This window comes from Equus caballus, chromosome 12 (assembly GCF_041296265.1).
Source record: "Equus caballus isolate H_3958 breed thoroughbred chromosome 12, TB-T2T, whole genome shotgun sequence".
In the NCBI taxonomy this organism is placed as follows: Eukaryota; Metazoa; Chordata; class Mammalia; order Perissodactyla; family Equidae; genus Equus; species Equus caballus.
In genome coordinates this window covers 43,411,825-43,431,037 of record NC_091695.1, presented here as the reverse complement: position 1 = coordinate 43,431,037, position 19,213 = coordinate 43,411,825, and the positions used below count along the sequence as shown (strand labels likewise).

At 50.9% G+C, this 19,213-nt stretch overlaps 1 protein-coding gene across 2 annotated transcripts; it reads left to right on the top strand.

The window, feature by feature from the left end:
* The first annotated feature begins 8,975 nt into the window (after positions 1-8,975).
* Positions 8,976-17,919, top strand: SLC29A2 (solute carrier family 29 member 2). Of its 2 annotated transcripts, XM_070228921.1 has the most exons (13): positions 8,976-9,378; positions 9,714-9,876; positions 10,128-10,209; positions 11,651-11,811; positions 12,039-12,178; positions 12,540-12,674; positions 13,331-13,428; positions 13,650-13,734; positions 14,481-14,605; positions 14,858-14,963; positions 15,062-15,147; positions 15,926-16,125; positions 16,820-17,919. In XM_070228921.1, the coding sequence occupies exons 2-13, from the start codon at positions 9,848-9,850 to the stop codon at positions 16,929-16,931; spliced, it is 1,359 nt and encodes a 452-aa protein (XP_070085022.1). In that variant the 5' UTR covers positions 8,976-9,378; positions 9,714-9,847; the 3' UTR covers positions 16,932-17,919. The 2 variants fall into 2 exon arrangements, with proteins under 2 accessions (XP_070085022.1, XP_023510268.1); XM_023654500.2 differs by lacking the exons at positions 8,976-9,378; positions 9,714-9,876; positions 10,128-10,209; positions 11,651-11,811 and having other exon boundaries at positions 12,039-12,307; positions 12,392-12,674.
* The last annotated feature ends 1,294 nt before the right edge of the window (positions 17,920-19,213 follow it).

The following is a 19,213-nucleotide window of genomic DNA, read 5'->3' as shown; positions in this document are numbered from 1 at the left end:
GTCCACGTTGGTGGGGAGCTCTGCCCAACACTGGGATTCAAGTGCCGGGCTGACATCTTCTGCACGAAGTTTCCATAAACCCCTGCTTGTGGCCATTCCAGCCGTCAGGATGGGAACGGACAGGGAGGGCTCACATGGAAGTTTCTATGGGCCAGCCCAGAAAGTGGCACACATCACTTCCAGTTAAATTCTACCATGGAGAACTTAGCACATGGCCAAACCCGACTCCAAAGGAAGCTGGGAAGAGAAGTGTAGACGGTGTCATGTGCCCCATTGAAGTCTATTACTACCAAAAAGAGGAAGGATTTTGGTGGATAGCAAGCAGTCTCTGCCACAGAAGAAAAATTACTGGGTCCGGCAACAGGGAGGGCTAATTAGATTTGGGGATTGAGCAGGAGGAGGCCAGTAGATAGAATCTCTCTCAGGAAGGGACATTTCAAGAGGAATCAGTTACTCAGAGGATAAAACACTCACGTTGACCTCAAGAATAGCAAACTTGGAATATGCTAGGACGTGAAAGGGTGGCATGGCTGGGGCGTGGTGAGCTGAGGGAGAGGGGCCAGCTGGGGCTGGGGGTTGCAGGAGCCCACTCAGGCAGGATGTTGCAGGCTGTTCCCAGACTCAGCTCTAACTCGGAGCGCAGTGGGAAGCCATCCAAGAGCGCAAGCAGGAAACTGATATAATCAAAATTTCGTTTTTAAAAGGTCACTTTGCCTCTCAGTGCCCAGATCTTGGTTTCTAAATACCATTTTCCAATAAAAGCAGCAGGGCTCCTTGGGGGATGGCTGATTCAGGGCCAGGGCAAGGAGAACACCAGATGAGCCTGGGGCGTTTTGTAGTACCAGAAATCAGGGCAGTACTCAAAACAACAGGCGGATGGGGGCATTGTCAGAGGGGCACAGGAGCCAACTTGAAAGAGCTCCCAGTGGCCAATGCTGGAACAATCTGGGCAACAAAGTAAATAACATGGTACTGGATTATAATTCAAAGTATAAATATATACCTGAGTCCGTGGGGATATAAAGAAATGAGGGAGAAGAGACAAATCTTCCTTACAGAAGAATTCTGAAGCATCTATGTAGCCCCTCCCCCTTCCAGGAGTGCTTAGCCCCACCCACCTTTGGCTGGGGGCTGGACTTGGCAACTGGCTTCCAAAGGACAAAGTATGGAAAGGGAAACAGGAGCTTTCTAGTGGATAAAGCTGGCAACATTGTCTTAACCAAGTGATCAACGTTATGTCGCCAGTGATGTTATGTCGGTATTGGGTACTCCTGATACGTGAGGAGAGGGCACCTCACCGCTGTGGTATCTTTCCCCATTATACCAGCTAAGTCATAGTGAAAACAGAAAAACACAATTTGGGGAACATTCTACAAAATTCCTGGCCAGTACTCCTCAAAAGTATCAAAGTCATGAAGAACGAGGAAAGGCTGAGAAAACATCACAGGCCAGAGGAGGCTGGGAGTTTAGTTAATAGTAATATACCAATGTCCATTACTTAGTTCTGACAAACGCGCTGTGGTGACGTAAGAAGGTAACATTAGGCTGAGGGTATATATGAGCTGTCTGTACTATCTTAAAATAAAGAGTTTCTTTTTTTAAGTCACTTTGGCAACAAAAAATAAGATACCTGGGCATAAACTTAACAAGAAATGTGCATGGCATTTCTAAAAAAGACTTTAAAACTCCACTAAGAGACATTAAAAACAGACTTGAGAAAACAGAAAGAGCCATAATGCTCTTGGATAGAGAGAGTCAACATTGTAAAGACGTCAACTCCCCAAAAATAATCTACCCTTTTAATGTAATTCCAATAAGAATGCAAACGGGATTTTTTAAAATTAAGCAAACTAATTCTGGAGTTCAGTTGGAATAATAAACAAGTAAAAATATCAAGAATATTTCTGATAAAGAAGAGTAGTCAGGAGGTACTCTTCCTGCCATAAATTAAAACATATGTTAAAGCTGTGATAATTAACGCACAGTGGTGCTGGCACACAAACAGACTGACAGATCAACGGACAGATTGGAAAGCCTAAAAACACACCGGATATGTCTGGGAATTTAATATATGGTAAAAGGGGCATTTCACATCAGTAGGGCAAAGTTGGATGATTGACCAAATAGTGCTAGAACCCAAACGGGAAAAAATTAAGTTGGATCCTGTGATGCTCAGTTTTGTGTGTCCATGAATAGGGGAATTACTTTAAAATGTTGTGGTTTAACTATACAATGAAACACAATGCAGTTATTTTAAAAAAAGTTTAAGGAGTCTGGCAATGTGATTCAGAGAGACTGCTCCTGATATAGCACAACTGAAATGCTGGGAAAAATGTAAAAACATCTCTTTGATGAATGGTTCAACGAACAGGAAATGTGAGAGAAATCCTTACTTTTAAAACTTTTTATTACAAAAAGCTTCAAATCTATAGAAACACAGACAGAAAAGTAAAATGAACACTCATACAGCTACAACCTAGGTACAACAATTATTAATATTTTGCCACATTTTTTCACCTATATGAAAAATGACATAATATAAATATATAATAAATACATTTTTATATAAATAAATATAATATATACACAAATAAAAACCAGGTATCATGACATTTCAACCCTAATTACTTCCCATACCTGCTGAATTTTTTCCTTTTAATTACCAGCGTTCAGAGTTACGAGTTGATGTAACGGCCACCTCCAGTGCTGGCCACGATGGTGGGGTTTTGTTTTGTTTCTGTTCACTTTTTATTTTTTATTTTTTGGTTATCATCACGGACTCATGGGTTGTTAGACATTCAATGTGTTTCACTCAGTTACAATCATTTTTGAAAAAGAGCTCCCACAGGAATTCCCAGCCACAAATCTGACCTTGCATGGGTTGGGAGACCAATTGAAGAAAAAGGCAGAAGCTGCCTCAGCAGTTCATTTCATCGCTCCTCAACACTCGGCCGCCAAGAATCTCGATGAAAGGCTCTACAAATGAATGGTTCTCCCATGTTAGTAGATTGAACTATGTGAAACTGACATTTTGGCGGTTAAAAAAGATCAAATATTGGCATTTTAATATAGTGAAACTTAATAGCAAAATAAAGGATGATCCTTCGAGTTATAGATTGTTTCCTAAACTTTTGCGGTGACAATGAAGAGGAGTCCAAACATTTCATCTGACCCCTTGGAAGCAAAATGTCTCCAAAGAAATTCTTTAAAACTTTTCTTTACTCATTGGTGTTATTGGGGAATTATTTAATTCAATCGAGGAGCTAGTAGACATCGTAATTGAGATGTTGCAGAATAATGTAATATATCTTTAGTTATATTTGAAAAATTTACCTCCTGGGAAACATCAATCCTGCTAAAATGAAGGGAATTATCAAGGGATTTAAAAATAACCCTTCTTGGGGCTGGCTGGGTGGCGCAGCGGTTAGGTGCCCACCTTTAGCTTCGGCAGCCAGGGGTTCGCAGGTTCGGATCCCCGGTGCGGACATGGCGCCGCTTGGCAAGCCATGCTGTGGCAGGTGTCCCACATATAAAGTAGAGGAAGATGGGCATGGATGTTAGCTCAGGGCCAGTCTTCCTCAGCAAAAAAGAGGAGGACTGGCAGATGTTAGCTCAGGGTTAATCTTCCTCCAAAAAAATAAATAACCCTTCTTGCAGGGAATTTCCAGTTTCCATTTTTTGTAGCAATTTGATATAAACAGGTCTTAAGAATGTCTATTTTGGATACAATTTAAAAGGACACGGACATGATGACCAGATTTAAGGATCGGTTTGAAGTTCCAGTACTGCTTGGGGTAGTAAGTCCCTCTGAAGCACATGTGGAATGTTAGCTAACACTGACACGCAAAGCAAACAGAGCTTAGAACTATGCTGGAGCCTCACACATGATTTAATCAATCTACTTCTGAAAGATTTTGGATCCAACCATGACTGTCACCTCCACTCCTTTGGAAAGAACTAAATCATATATGGCATTTCCAACAACATTTTTATTTCAAAGATTCTCATTGCAGCAGTGCAGTTACGGCAAAAGCAACAAGACCAACTGTAACTATGTATCAGAAGAAATCTGAGGGGACTCCTTTGAACAGAGGTAGCACAAAATATTATAAATTAGCAATAAATGAAATGCAGGGATCTCATTGCATTTAATTAATCAAGCTTGCTTTAAAAGTATTTATAACCCAAAATGACAAGAAATCTACAAAATGAAAATTACATATTGTAATTATTTACTTATTTGGCGATTACCTGGATTTGTAAAAAAAATCTTACTTGGAAGCTCTTCCCAGAAATCTACCTAGCCAACTCCATAATGTCTTATCCTATTACTGCTTGCTCCTTCCAAGCCACTCTATATTCCTCTTTGCCTACAAAAGACGCGATAACCTCGGAGTCCTTAAGTACTAGGGACCCACTCCACATCTTAACATGTGGTGAGCTTTCAAAGTTCTTCTGAGATATTTCACTACTATCCCAATCCCATATCATTACATCAGGAATTATTGTGACATCAAACTCGCGAATAAAACTCGGGTCATTTACACTTCTTATCTTCCTATTCCCCTTAAATCTAAACATGTTCATTAGAAGCGAGTGCAAGCAGCAAACTTCGTTTTAGAGTAGTTACGCTCACAGATTTACATATTGAAATACTATTTTATGATAAATTACTTTCGTTTTATTTTTCTTTTGCATTACACTTAGGGCATTATCATTGTTTTTTAGATTGCGTAAATGAGTTATGTTACTTGCGAATCTCTTTTAGGATTATCAAAGTGATGTTGCAAAATATGTTATGGAAAGAAGGCGTTGGGGCTGATAGAGCTGAGAACAAGTGGCCTAAAATAGTGGTTTCCAACCAGGGGCAATTTTGCGCCCAGGGGACACTTGGCAACGTGTGGAGACGTTGATTATCACAGCTGGGGGAAGGTGCTACTGGCATCTAGTGGGTGTGGTCTAGGATGCTGCTAAACCATTGTCCTACAACGCACAAGACAGCCCCCACAACAAAGAATTATCTGGCCAAATATCTGTAGCGCTAAAGTTGAGAAACCCTGATCTATGGAGCCTTCTGCACAAGTGCCCAGGAGATAAATGCAGTGGGTACACCACCACTCAGAGCAGCATTGCTTATGCTAGAATAAAAGGGGAAACAAACCAAGTGCCTGAAACATTTATTCAACAAGATAAGTACCGTGTGGCAGTGGAATACTATACATCAGTGAAGAGTGAATGAACAACAGCCACATCCATCATTGTGAATGAACCTCAAAAATGTGCTGAATTTTCAAAAAGCAAGTTGCATGTATGTGAAGTTCAAAACCAAGCAAAACAGAAATCGTTTGGGGACGGATTCATCCAAAATGCTGTGATAAAACTCACAGCAACCACAGTGACCTTTAGTCCGCTTATTTGAACACCTCCGTCCGCTGCCTTCTACGTCAGGGGGAAGTGATGCTTAGAAGGACAGAATTGCCTCCTAGGGCATTTGAGGGTCTTTCAGCGCTCACAGTGATGGGAGGAGAGGGTGGTAATAGCAATTAGTGGGTGAGGCAGGGACAAGAGTTATCCACCAATGCACGGGACGGTCCCACACAGGGAAAACCCGTCTGCATCCCGCACTACTTTTAACGGACTCCCCGGGCATTCACGTAGGTGGAAAAACACCTTTCACAAAAACTAACCCAACACAAATCTTAGACCAAAATATAAACTGCTTCTAGAAGATTACAGAGGAAAAAATCTAGGTGAACTTGGGTTTGTGATAAGGATTTAGATACAACACCAAAAGAATGACCCATGAAAGAAAAAAATGATAAGATGGACTGCGTTAAAATTAAAAACTTCAGCTCTGTGAAAGGAATTGTTGAGAGAATGAAGAAACGAGCCACAGACTAGGAGGAAATGTTTGCAAAACACAAATCTGATAAAGGACTTGTGTCCAAAATATACAAAGAACTCTAATTCAACCAAACGTATCCTAAGGAACCAAACAACACAATTCAAACGTGAGCAAATGATCTGAACAGACACCTCAACAAAGAAGATCGACAGATGGCAAATAAGCATATGAAAAGATGTTCAGCAGAATACATCATTAGGGAATTGCAAATTAAAACACCAACAAGATAGCACTACAAACCTATTGGAATGGCTGAAATCTAAAACATTGACAACACCAAATGCTGACAAGGATGTGGAGCAACAGGAACGTTCCTTCATTACTGGTGGAAACACAAAATGGGACAGCCACTTGGAAGACAGTTTGAGAGCTTCTTACAAAACTAAACATGGTTTTACCATACGATCCAGCATAAATGCATATTGCTAAGCGAAGGAAGCCAGTCTGAAAAGCCAACATACTCTATGATTCCAACTATATGACATTTCAGAAAAGGGACAACTATATTGACAGTAGAAAGATCAGTGGTCGCCAGGGATTCAGGGGACGGACGGGAGGGATGAATAGATGAGGCACAAGGGACCTGCAGGGTGGTGAAACTATTCTGTATGAAACTGTAATGGTGAATACATGACATGACGCACTTGTCAAAACCCCCAGAGCTCTACCTCACACAGAGTGCACCTTAACGTAAACTATGGACCCCAGTTGGTGTAAGTTAACAATAAGTTAAGAATATTGTATCAATATTGCTTCATCAAGTATAACAAATGTACCACGTTAATGCAAGGTGTTACTAAGAAGGGGAACAGGGGAATGGGGTGGGAGGATGAATATATGAAATTATGTCCTAGTTGCTCAACTCTTCTGTAAATCTAAAACTGCTCTAAAAAGAAAATCTATTATGTTTTAATTTTATTGCCAATTTTCCGAGCCTAGATCTTAACCCCATTTTCCGTATGGACACAATGTAGTCTTTGTAAGGTTTGAAGCTACACAGCGTTTTTCAGTAATGCAGCTACTGTCTGTGTAGAAGGACACAGCTGGACTTCGTCTGGTTTGGAAATCCGCCAAGACTTGGTCACCATTTCAGAAAGTCACATCACCAATAGCAAACTAACGGTCTTTGAGCGGTCAGTTCACCGCACAGCTGTATTGTGTGTGTGTCTGCAGCCCCTGCATTCACTGTGGGTTTATAAAGACGGGCCAGCATCTGACTGCTTCATTGTGCCTCATCATTAACATATTCAGACTTGTTATTTTATTACTAAATGCTTTATTTATCCTAGGTAGCACAATTAGGATATTATATTGACATTAAATTTTGTGTGTATAGATAGGTTTTATTATATGTGAATTTCATTGCAGGAGAGTAACAAAATATTCGTCATTAAAAGGATGGCTGAGTCCGACTGAGAACCCCTGCTTTCAAATGAAATGCACACTACTTATTCAGCCCTCAGGCCTGTCATAACCAGCCCAGCTGTCACAAAGTCTCTGCCCCTTCCTCCCACCATGCCTACCAAAGGGATCTATTTGTATGTCCCAGAATGTGTCGGCATTCTCACGTCCCTGATCTTGGGACGGGCTGTTCTACCCCTGAAATGCCTTTATCCTCCTTGTTCACCGCAGTGAAGTGTTCACCAAACCTCAGTGTGCTCCTCAAGCCTCAGTTCTTCACGACTTTCCTTCGAAAACTGGTGCCACAGCTGTGCCCCACCTGCAATCTCATTTCGTTCATTTTCTCTAAATGACTCAGGTCCTCATAAATAAATTTATTTTTCATTTCTATTAAATTTGTAATCAAATTTATTTTAAAGTGAAATAAAATTATTTAAAAATATTTTATTTCGGGGCTGGCCCCGTGGCTGAGTGGTTAAGTTCGCGCGCTCCGCTGCAGGCGGCCCAGTGTTTCGTTGGTTCGAATCCTGGGCGCGGACATGGCACTGCTCATCAGACCACGCTGAGGCAGCGTCCCACATGCCACAACTAGAAGAACCCACAACGAAGAATACACAACTATGTACCGGGGGGCTTTGGGGAGAAAAAAGGAAAAAATAAAAAATAAAAAAATAAAATCTTTAAAAAAAAATATTTTATTTCAACAAATTTATATTTTTAATTTACTTACTTTAATTCTAATAAATGTATCTTTTTAATTTAATTATATTTCATTTTTATTTAATTTTAATCAATTTATAAAAGTTGATTTGTTAAATTATACATAATTGTATTTTTTTAAAAGCATATATCATTATCATAAATAAGAAACTACCACGAGTAGCCCAGAAAATAAAGCAACTATAAAAACAGAGAGAAGGAACATATAAGTTATTAACCTCTATTTAGATAAAGTCGTCAGCAGAAGCCCTGAAGCCAGCTCTTTGTTGGAGAGAGAGGGAGAGAGGGAAATTAACAGGTGTTAGAAACATGTTGGCTCCTAAATGAGAATTTCCCCCTTGATATATTCCGAAGGCCTGAAAGCAAAATGAAAAGAGAATAACTTTCTCTTTCAGCGTAATTTAATGCCATCTCTGTTCTCCCTGAAACCACTTGTACATCATTAAAATCCATTTATTCACCAAGCTTTTATGACATCAAGCACCTGCTACAGACCGGGCAGTGGCACCGCACGTTTGCGATAATAAAACGCTGAACCAGCCAAGCAGTCTTTGCCCCACAGACTCACAGTCGGCTGGAGAAAAAACCACAAGTACCTGGAAATGGCCATAAAATTTCGTTACTTGTGAGAATAATTTGTGTACTTCTCCAGTATCCCCTATATGCACGGTGACAGCAGAGAACACAAATCCACTCGTAAATGACATGAGTTAGAGCAAATTAATTTCAAAATGCAATGGTTTATAATCTTATCAGTTTTTCACAGAAAAAAAGTGGGAGGTGGGTGTATCGTAATATGTTTGACGTGATATGACCTGGGACCGCCGAAAGTCTCTTTTTTTTTTTTTTTTTTCAAGCGCCGGTGGCGGGAAGGCAAGAGGCGAGGCTGGGGAGGGGCCAGCGCTCACCTCCGGGTCACCTTTTCCTCCGGAGCTTTGCTTAACCCCTCACTGCTCCGCACGCAGCTCAGCTTCACCGCCACCGGGAAGCCCGCCTGGACGCTCCAGCGGGGCCCACGCCTCCGCTGTGCGCCCCAAAGACTCGGCCCTTCTCCAGGCACCAGCTGGAGGAAAAGGGTCCGTCTGTCCGTCTGTCTTCCAGACCGGCCCAGAGGCTCCGCCAGCACGGGCATCTGGCCCTCTCCTCGGCCTCCGGAAGCGCCCAGCTCGGCGCAGCTCGCCAGGACCGCAGGCGACGGACGGTCTCTCTGGCTTCCCCGGGCGCCGGCCCCGCTCGGGTTACACCCGGGTTGGGGCTCCGCAGGCGCGCGGCGAGCAGGGCCCTCCGGGGGCTCCAGCCAGCGCGCTCTGGCACCACCTCCGAGCTAGCGGAGGGGACAGAACACCCCGCAGGTTAGTCCAGAGCTCTCGGCTGGACTCCCGCCTCTCAGCCCGCAAGGATCCGGGGCAGGCGCCCGCGGAGAGATGAGGCGGCAGGGGGACCCTCCTGAGTCAGCCACTTCTAAGCCGCACCTGGCGGCGCGAGGAGCCATGGGGTCCTGGGCTGGAGGTCAGCGGGTGTCTGACGCCTAAGTCTGGAGTCCCTGCAGGGGGAAGCGCGGAGGGGTGGTGCCACCTTCTGTCCCCACCCCGGGGGCGGAGCCAATATCTGAGCCTGCGGAGCGTGAGTCCCGCCCAAATCCGCCAGGGGCTGCTTCCCTCGCTGGCGCCAACCCCGCCTCTTCCAGGGAGACCCGACCCGCCTCCCCTTTGCCCACCGCCAGCAAGACCCAGCCTCCGGGGTCCTCCCGCCCTTGAGCCCGGCGCAGGTGCAGGGGCGGCACCGCCCTCCTGCCGCCTGGGCGCATCCCTCCGGGCGGCCATGGCACGAGGAGATGTACCGCAGGACAGGCGAGTTGGGGACCGGTGGGGTGCGTACGGGGATCCGGGTGGCCGTGGGCTACGCAGACCCGCTCCCTTTGGGCGCTCCAAAGCTCAAAGCAAACCAAATGGAACTACAGTTCCCATCAGCCGCCTCCCTCGGCTGCCTGAGCCGAGGTAATGGGGCTTGTAGTCCGCTCTCCGGAGACGGCGGCCTGGGAAGCGGGAGGGGCGGCCGAGGCGGTGCGTCCTCGGGGTGACCTTCTGACTGATCCCCACAGCTACCACTTAGTCGGGATCAGCTTCTTTATCCTGGGCCTGGGCACTCTGCTTCCCTGGAACTTCTTCATCACGGCCATCCCGGTGAGACACGAGGCTGGACAGACAGCCCCACGGCCACAGCCACCATCTCTCCCTCCAGCCGCCGTGGACTTGAGGCGTCCCAGGCGCTCTCCCCACCACGCCGGCTTTGACTCCTCATTATCCCCGTTTGTACGGCTGAAGTACGGAGCCTCAGAGAGGGGAGGCGCCCCTGGCCCGGCTAGGGGAGGCCAAGCGTTCAGGGATGCTTAGGCCTGGAGGGGCAAGGTCACCAGCTCAGGCAGCCCTGCAGAGCCAGCAAAGAGCTACCCGCCCACTACCTCTGTTTGTCACTATTGCTGGGCTGGTCACTCCAAAAGTGGGTCATCCAAGTCCTTGATTTTCTTCGAAATGGCACAGATTACATTCATTCATCCAACAGATAATGAATGTGTACCTACTGTGGACCAGACCATGTTCAGGGCACTGGAGGGACAGGAGGAAACACGACAGAGAAAGGCTCCATCCTCCGGTGGCTTATATGCTCTCAAGGGAAGGCAGAAACGTGGGGCTGTGTTCTCTTTGGGACTAGGTTATTCACATATATTCAATGCACCAGCTTTCCAGATGCCTCTCCGGTGCCTGGAGACCCAAAGATGAATCAGCGCCTGGTCTTGTGAGCAAGATGGGTGCCCAAGAGCTGTTAATAATGTGACAGGACACATGCCATCCCAAGCTTGGAGCAGAGTCTTGTGGGTTCTCAGGGGAGGGAGCAATTCCTTCTGCTTCACGGGGGGGGGGGGGGGGGGGGGGGGGGGGGGGGGGGGGGGGCAGGGCCAGAGGGGTAGGAAGGGGGAGAGCGTTTCAGGTGGAGATGACAGCCTTGTGAAGACACTGAGGCAGGGGAGTGCCAGCCTGTTCAGAGAAAGAGCCACAGCCTGGGCTGCCTGGAGCTTAGTGGGCCGGAGCAGGAGAAGGGGCGCAAAGGGAGGCGGGGGTCTGGTTCTGAAAGGCCCCAAATGCTGTTCCAGAACCTTCGGGCTTTGCCCTGCAGGCAATAGGGAGCCATGGGCAGAGGGGAGGGGGAGGTTAAGCAGAGCCTTATGCATTTCAGAGAGAATGCAGTTAGTCTGCACCTAGGCCAGAACCTGGCTTACAGTAGGCGCTCAATAAATACTTAGGAATCTAAAAGCTGCTGCAGGAGTCAGGGTGGGAGCTGGGACCAGGGCACTGAAGGGGAGGTGTGATTTAAAGATGGAGCAAGGCCCGAGTTAGGGGAGCTTAGGGCCTGGCCTCTGTCCTAGACTTCAGCTGTTCAACTCAAAGCACATTCGTGGAGAGCCGACTGTGTGCCATGTGCTGGGAGCAGTACACGGACACACAGACAGCCCCCGCAGACATTAACCAAGCAGTCCCAAGTATGAGGGAAGCCGGGGGGAAAGCTGAGGCTTCCTGAGGGGAGGTTGTAGGGTGACCTGTACCCCCTGCCCTGGCATCCTGGCAGTACTTCCAGGGGAGGCTGGCAGGGGCCAACAGCACCGCCGAGACCCTGGGCACCAACCACACGGGCCCTGCAGACGCCTTCAACTTCAACAACTGGGTGACGCTGCTGTCCCAGCTGCCACTGCTGCTCTTCACTCTCCTCAACTCCTTCCTGTACCAGTGGTGAGAGGCCCCACCCTTGAGCTCCCTCCAGGCCATCCCTCTGTTGTCCCTCACCAGCCCCTGCTGAGGCAGCTCCCTCCCAGCCCAGGGAAGTCCTCCTGTCTTTCCTCTGCTCCCCCTGCACCTCCCCCCAGCCCCCACTGTCCTGCCCTGGGCTGACCCTCTGGCCCACATCCCCCTGCCCGGCCTGGGCCCAGCCGATACCCACTCTGCCCCGCTGTGAGCAGCATCCCTGAGACGGTCCGGATTCTGGGCAGCCTGCTGGTCATCCTGCTGCTCTTTACCCTGACGGCGGCGTTGGTCAAGGTGGACGTGAGCCCTGGGCCCTTCTTCTCCATCACCATGGCCTCCGTCTGGTTCATCAACTGTGAGCTCCACCGCCCCTCCCCATTCCCCACCCCACCCACCCAGGCCTTCAGCCCAGCCTCTTCTTTGTAACTAAATGGGCCCAACATATCCAAGAAGGAAGACAGCAGCAGCATCACTCATATCCCTGGTGAGAAACAGGCCCATAGGGAGAGGAAAAGTCACTTGTCCCAGGCCCCACAGTGACCTAAGAGCAGGCCTCCTGGCCCCACAGACCTATGGCTGCACCTCAGAAGAAGAGTCAGTGAGGAGTGTTACACCAGAGTGCCCGGACCTAATCCAGAGTCCCCTGTGCACCCCGCCGACACCTCCTCCTGAGGCCTGCCTAGTGGAGCGGCGACCCCACTCTTGTCCCTCTACAGCTTTCTGTGCAGTTCTGCAGGGCAGCCTCTTCGGGCAGCTGGGCACCATGCCTTCCACCTACAGCACCCTCTTTCTCAGCGGCCAGGGCCTGGCTGGGATCTTCGCTGCCCTTGCCATGCTCATGTCCATGGCCAGTGAGTGGATTTGGGTGGCTGGAGGGCAGGGGTGGCCTCAGGGAGTCTGGGGTGCAGAGGGGGTGTGCCAGGAGTGAGCCGCCTTGGGTTCTAGGTGGGGACGGAGGTGACGGGGTGATGGGGAGCTGGGGATTGAGTTTGGGGTAGGGAGCAGGACTCCTGGGTTCTACAGTGAGAGAATGACCGGGTGAGGACTGGGTTAACTTGGGGCCTGGGGCAGGATTTCTGAGGCCAGCACTCGAATGTGGCAGCAAATTGAAGTTGAAGGAAGGGGGGACGGGTTTGGGATTCAGAGGACCTGGGGTCTGAATCCCGGTTCCACTGCTCCCAGCTGGGGGCATTAACAAGACACTTAACGTGTGTCGGTTTCCCCACCTAAATGATTACCGTAGCTCCATCCTCACATTGTAAGAAGCGTGCAGTAATAATGAGCAAGTAGTAGGTGCTCAACAAAAATAACACGTAGGGCAGAGGGAGAGAAGTGAAGGGCTGGGCTGGGACTCTGCACAAGATTCCCGAGTGTGTCAGTGAGAGGAGTGGAAGAGGCCAGAGGGCGAACCTGAGAAGTGCTTCATGGGTGGTGGGACAGGAGTCGTCAGCCCTGTGGGAGCCTGCGGGACCAGCCACTTCCCGCTGCAGCTGAAGTTTCTGCACAGGTGGCGTGGATGCCCAGACCTCCGCCCTGGGGTACTTCATCACGCCCTGCGTGGGCATCCTCATGTCCATCGTGTGTTACCTGAGCCTGCCTCACCTGGTGAGCCTGGTACTGGGCTCAAGGGCCCACTTCAGAGCATCTCAGATACAGCCTGAGTCTGAGGCCCCGAGAGAGGCCAGGGGAGGCGGAGGGCACCTGGGCCCCGTCCTAATCCCCAAAGGAGTCAGCCACTGGGGGACCCCAGCCTCTTAGCCACCAGGATGGGAAGGGATCCAGACACCTCAGCCAAGCCAGGCAGGGCCAACACTTTCTTTCTGCAGGAGTTTGCCCGCTACTACCTGGCCAAGGAACCATCGAAGGCTCAAGGTCAGGAGCTGGAGACCAAAGCTGAGCTCCTCCATTCTGGTGAGCCCGGGACCCTGCTGGGGAGGTGAAACCCAGAAGAGGCTAGAGCCACCTCAGCAGGAAAGCATTGCCCCTCTGTCCCCAGCTAAAGCCCTCACCCCTAGTAGCTTTATATGAGCAGAGGCAGAAGGGAAGGGTGGTCAGTGGGATCAAAGTTGTCCCTGTCGCCTCAGTTTGGGCCTCAGTTTCCACCTCTATAAAATGGAGAGGCAGGGAGCTGGCCTGGTGGTATAGTGGTTAAGTTCGTGACCTACACACTGCTCATCAAGCCATGCTGTGGCAGCATCCCACATACAAAAAATAGAGGAAGATTGGCAACACATGTTAGCTAAGGGCCAATCTTGCTCACCAAAAAACAAAAAAAAAAGGGAGGCAGTAGAGCTTCAGGCATGCAAGTTCTGGATTCAAATGCATCTGAGTTTGAATCCTGGCTTCACAACATCCAAGCTGTGTGACCTTAGGCAAAGTCACTTAACCCCTCTGAGCCTCAGTTTCTTTATTTGTAAAGCAATGGCACTGAGATATTCCATGTAAGGTGCTTAAGTCCGCCTGGCACATGTGTGTGCTTAATAAATAGTAGCGAAGCCGATTTCCGTTATTAATTCTCTTTGCCCCCACCTTGGGCTGTGGCGGTGCGGGGTGCGGGGGTGGTCACTTGTTGTAACTGCCGGGAACCTCCCTCCCTGGGGCCTGGCTGGCACACGCATGAGTCACAGGCATGATCCCGCCCTCCTCTCTTGCTCCAGATGAGAAGGACGGGATTCCCAACAGCCCCCTGACTCTGGATCTTGACTCTGAGAAGGAGCCAGAGTTGGAGCCAGAGGAGCCACAACAGCCAGGAAAACCTTCAGTTTTCGTTGTCTTCCGAAAGGTCTGGCTTGGCTCTAGCCCTCAACCGCCACCCCTGGGGCAGAGGGAGCCACTCTCTCCAGCTCTCCCCAGGGACTCTTAGATGGAAGGGGTCTTCGTTCTCACCTTGTCCACCCCAAGGTGACAGGGTCATAGTGGGTTGGGGACACAGCTGGGCCAGGCTCCCGGGGTCCTGGGAGGTCCCGAGGGCTGGGGCTGAGCATGGGGCCCCAGGTCTGCCCCGCCGGCTCACGTCCCTGCGTCTGGCTCCCAGATCTGGCTGACGGCGCTGTGCCTTGTGTTGGTCTTCACAGTCACCCTGTCTGTCTTCCCGGCCATCACAGCCATGGTGACCAGCTCCACCAGTCCTGGGAAGTGGAGTGAGTGACGGGAAGCGGAAGAGGGCAGGGCGGAGGGTGTGCCGGGGAGAGAGGGAGGAGGGGAGTCCGCCCCAGGACAAGCCCTCCCTCTCTCCCAGGTCAGTTCTTCAACCCCGTCTGCTGCTTCCTTCTCTTCAACGTCATGGACTGGCTGGGACGGAGCCTGACCTCCTACTTCCTGTGGGTGAGGGCACCAAGGCTGCGGTGATCTGACAGTTTTAGGAAGCAGTCAGGGATCAGAGGGGGTGAAAGAGCACAGAAAGGCGATTTCCCAACAGTCCAACTGGTTGGGTCTGGCAATGGAACAGCAGGCCAAGTGGCGGTGAGCACCTGGCCCCTGGAGGGATGCAAGCCAGGGCTTGACTGTGAGCCCCTTGAAAGCAGAAGCCATGTCCAATTGACCTGTGTCCCCAGCATCCAGCCCAGGGCCCAGCCTCGGTGCTCACAGACTCTCACGTGGAGGTTCCTGCACCACATGAGAGGTTGGGCAAGATTCCTAGTGTTTGGGTTGCTTTTAGCCAAGGTGCTGCTTCTTTAAATGAAAGCTTCCAGGGAGACACAACAAATAAAGTAGATCAAAGAGGAGCTGCTCTGATCCAAGCCAGGATGGGCCTGGATCCCCAGCTTCCAATCCCCTTCAGCAACCCCGTCTGTTCCAAAGGGGTCTGTGGAACCCCCAGGGGTGCTCGGAGGAACTGAGTTTGAAAACCAAACTCCTCTCCCAGTTCTGCCATGGGGAGAGCACAGGCTGATGCTCAGGAGAGGCAGAGGCTGGCCCCAGGCCGGTCCTCGATTGCTGGGTGGCCTTGGCCCAGCCCCTCGCTCTCCAGAGGCCCAAGTGCTGGTCCTCGGCGGCTCATGTAGGGTAGGTCAGGGGAAGTGGTGAGTGAATCTATCGGGGCGCCCCTGGAGCACAGAGACCCCGCTGCCAGGGACCACCCTCACCCCAGCTTCTGCCGCAGCCGGACGAGGACAGCCGGCTGCTGCCCCTGCTGGTCTGCCTGCGTGTCCTGTTTGTGCCGCTCTTCATGCTGTGCCACGTGCCCAAGAGGTCCCGGCTGCCCATCCTCTTCCCACAGGACGCCTATTTCATCACTTTCATGCTGCTCTTTGCCGTTTCCAATGGTTACCTGATGTCCCTCACCATGTGCCTGGCACCCAGGTCTGGGGGCTGGTGGGGGAGGGCGGGGGGGAAGGGAAGTGGGCCAGCCTGCAAGGGAGGGCCCACCCTGCTTCTGGCCAGCCCAGCCCTAGCTGCTCCAAGTCTCGCTGGCGCCACCCTGTCAGGTCAGGTCTCAACTGCTGAGCCGACCCCAGGCCAGCAGCTGGGGAGCGGAAGCCTCAACAGGGGAGGTTCCTGCCTACTGTAGTAGCCCACATTCTGGGGGCTCCTCTCTGGGCCTCAGTTTCCCCATCCATGAAATAAGTGGGTTGGACTGTCATTCCTAAGGGCCCAGTTACTCCCCAAATTCTCAGTTGAGGGGAAGTTAAGGTTTTAATCCAAAGCAAAGTTTATGAGCTATCTACTCCAGGGACAATGGAGTTGAAAATCCAGGGAGAGTAAAGGTGACAGGGAGGACCAGGTTGGGGACATTTTGTCAAGAGGGAGGGCAGTGGAATCTAGAGTCAGATGGTACTGGACCCCAGGGGCCTGAGACATGTCCTTGTCCAGTGGCCTCGTTTTACAGATCAGGAAACGGAAGTCCAGAGAGAAGGGCCTAACTATAGTGACCCAGAGGCTGGGCCAGCCCAGACGATAACTCAGGCGTCCTGTTGTAAGGAGGGCAGACGGCGCCGGGGCTGGGGCCAGGTCTGGCTCGGCATTTTCTAAGAGCTCCTACTCCTGTGTGTTCTAGGCAGGTGCTGCCACATGAGAAGGAGGTGGCCGGCACCCTCATGACCTTCTTCCTGGCCCTGGGGCTCTCCTGTGGGGCCGCTCTCTCCTTCCTCTTCAAGGCGCTGCTCTGAAGTGCTCCGTCCACAGCTCTCCCAGCAGCTCTCTTCTCGCTGCCCCCTTTGGAGCTGAGACCCAGCGCAGGGGGCAAGGCGAGCCGGGCTCAAGCCCCTGCTGGGCTGAGGCCCCTTGGTCTGGGGGTGCCAGGAGGAGGCGGGCGCTGCTCTCCTTCCTGGGCTGGCAGTCATTTAGGGTGCTACAAGGAGGAATTCACCACCCGTCATTCCAACCCTCACCCAGGAACGGAGCTGACACAGACAGACTATCTGGATGTGCATAAGACCTCACTGACAGGGTGCTGATCAGGGAAAAGAGGGCCGGGGACCATGGCCCTTCCTCACCGTCAGGAGTGCGTTTGTTAATCACAAGAAACCCACCTGCTAATCGCCAGGGATCAGAGGCCACCAGCGGAGCCTTGCCGAGGGTGTGGCTGGTGTGGCCCCAGCCTCAGGTTCAGAGTGGAGTGAGGGCCAGCCCAGAGAAGGAGCTCCTCTTCTCCCCAGGCCTCAGCAATCTCACAATCGAGTCCCTCGGACCTCAGGACAGAGGCTGCCGGGGCAGTTGAGGGAGCATGGAGAAGGAACAGGTGTTAGGGGTTTGAGGGTGCTCAAAGGACCCTCTGGGCCTCCAACAGTGTTTTCATTGTCAACACTTCCTGTCTCCGCTCCCCAGAGTCCAGCTGGGCCTGGGTCCGGGAACCGCAGTTGGCCTGCATGTGTGCACTGCACTTCACAGTGTGTAAAGCTCTTCCACACCCGCTTTCTCACCAAAGCCACATTGAGGCCCTTGGAGGGAAACAGGCAGGGACTGTGCTCCCCCTTTGTACAGGTGAGGAAACCGAGTCCCAGGGGAAAGTGACTGGTTCGTGGCAGAGCCAGGAGCCAGCCCCCCACTTCCCCGCCCCCCCAGTAGGTGCTGCTGTTCACCTGCTTCTCTTTTCCTTCTTGCTGTTTCTCCCTCTGACCCCGCTCCTGGGTCTAATAACAACCTTCTTCATTTGTATCATGAATTCGCTGAGTCTTTATTTCCAAAGTGCTTTCAGCTCTATTGGCTTTGATGAGCTGGGCGGGGTGGGAAGACGGTACCCATTTGACTGACGGGATGCCTGAAGCCCTGAGAGGGGCAGAGATTCATGGGCATCCCTGTGCTGGGCCCTCTCTACCACGTGATGGCCAAGGGGTACTGGCTGCAAGGAGCCCTGTGCTCCTGGGCAGAGCACCTGGCTACATGGACGAATGTGGCTCTCCCTTCCACCGGCGTCCTCTGCCTCCCCAGACACCCCCTCCCCTCCCTCCATTCTGAGAAACAGAGCCTCAGAGGCAGTGAGCCAGTTCTCCGGAAGGATGGAGGAAAGGCCTGCTTCCCCCACACACCTGTGCATCCTACCCAGCCCAGAGGAGAGCGAGGGTCTTTTGCTATTATAGGCACCGGCCTTTCTGCCCACTTGCCCCCTGCCTTCTGTGAACACTCACTGAGCAGCTGTTTTATACCAGGCACTGGGCCAGCACAGGGCCCCTGCTCAGAAACCAGGGGTTGTTTTGCTGTCAAAGAGGAAAGTGAAGCAAGAGATGACCTTGGTAGCAGAAATAAAGCCACAGGGCAGACCCCAAGTGAGGATTCATTCCTTTGACCACTATTCACTGTGCCAGACCCTAGCTGGTCTGGTGACCCTGAAACAAAGGACATGTGGTCCCTGCTCCCAAGGCCACAGGAAGAAGAATGTAACTTGTGATGGGGCTTGTGAGGGCCCTACAGAAGTGAGTAATATAAGACTCCAGAGGAGGGGGCCGTTGATCCCACTTGGAAGTCAGGGCAGGCATCCTGGAGGAGGTGTCTCCCCAGCTGGGCCTTGAGGGGTGAATATGAGTTTGCTGGGCTGAGGTCGGGGAGGAACATCCCAGTCAGAGGTATTAGAGAGTGTGGAAGGCATGGATATGGATTATTCAGGAAACAGTGGGGACTGCTCGTTGCAGGGGGGCGGTGAATCCCTAGGGTGTGAGAGGAGAGGAGAGGATGAAGCTGGAGCAGTGGGTTGGGGACAAATGATGAAGGGCCTCAGTGATTAGAGAGAGGAGAGGGATACAGGAGAGAAGAGGGCAGCTGCCTCTACAGAGGCCATTTAACATGGTGCTTAAGCGTATGTGCGCTGACCCAGAGTCCTGGGTTCAAGGCCAGGCCGTTTCATTTACAAGCAGTGGGAACTGGGACATGCCCAAGTCTGGGGTCCTGGAGAGAGGTCGGGGCTGGAGCACAGACTGACATTTCCTAATGGGTAGTTGTAGTCCTGGGAGTATCT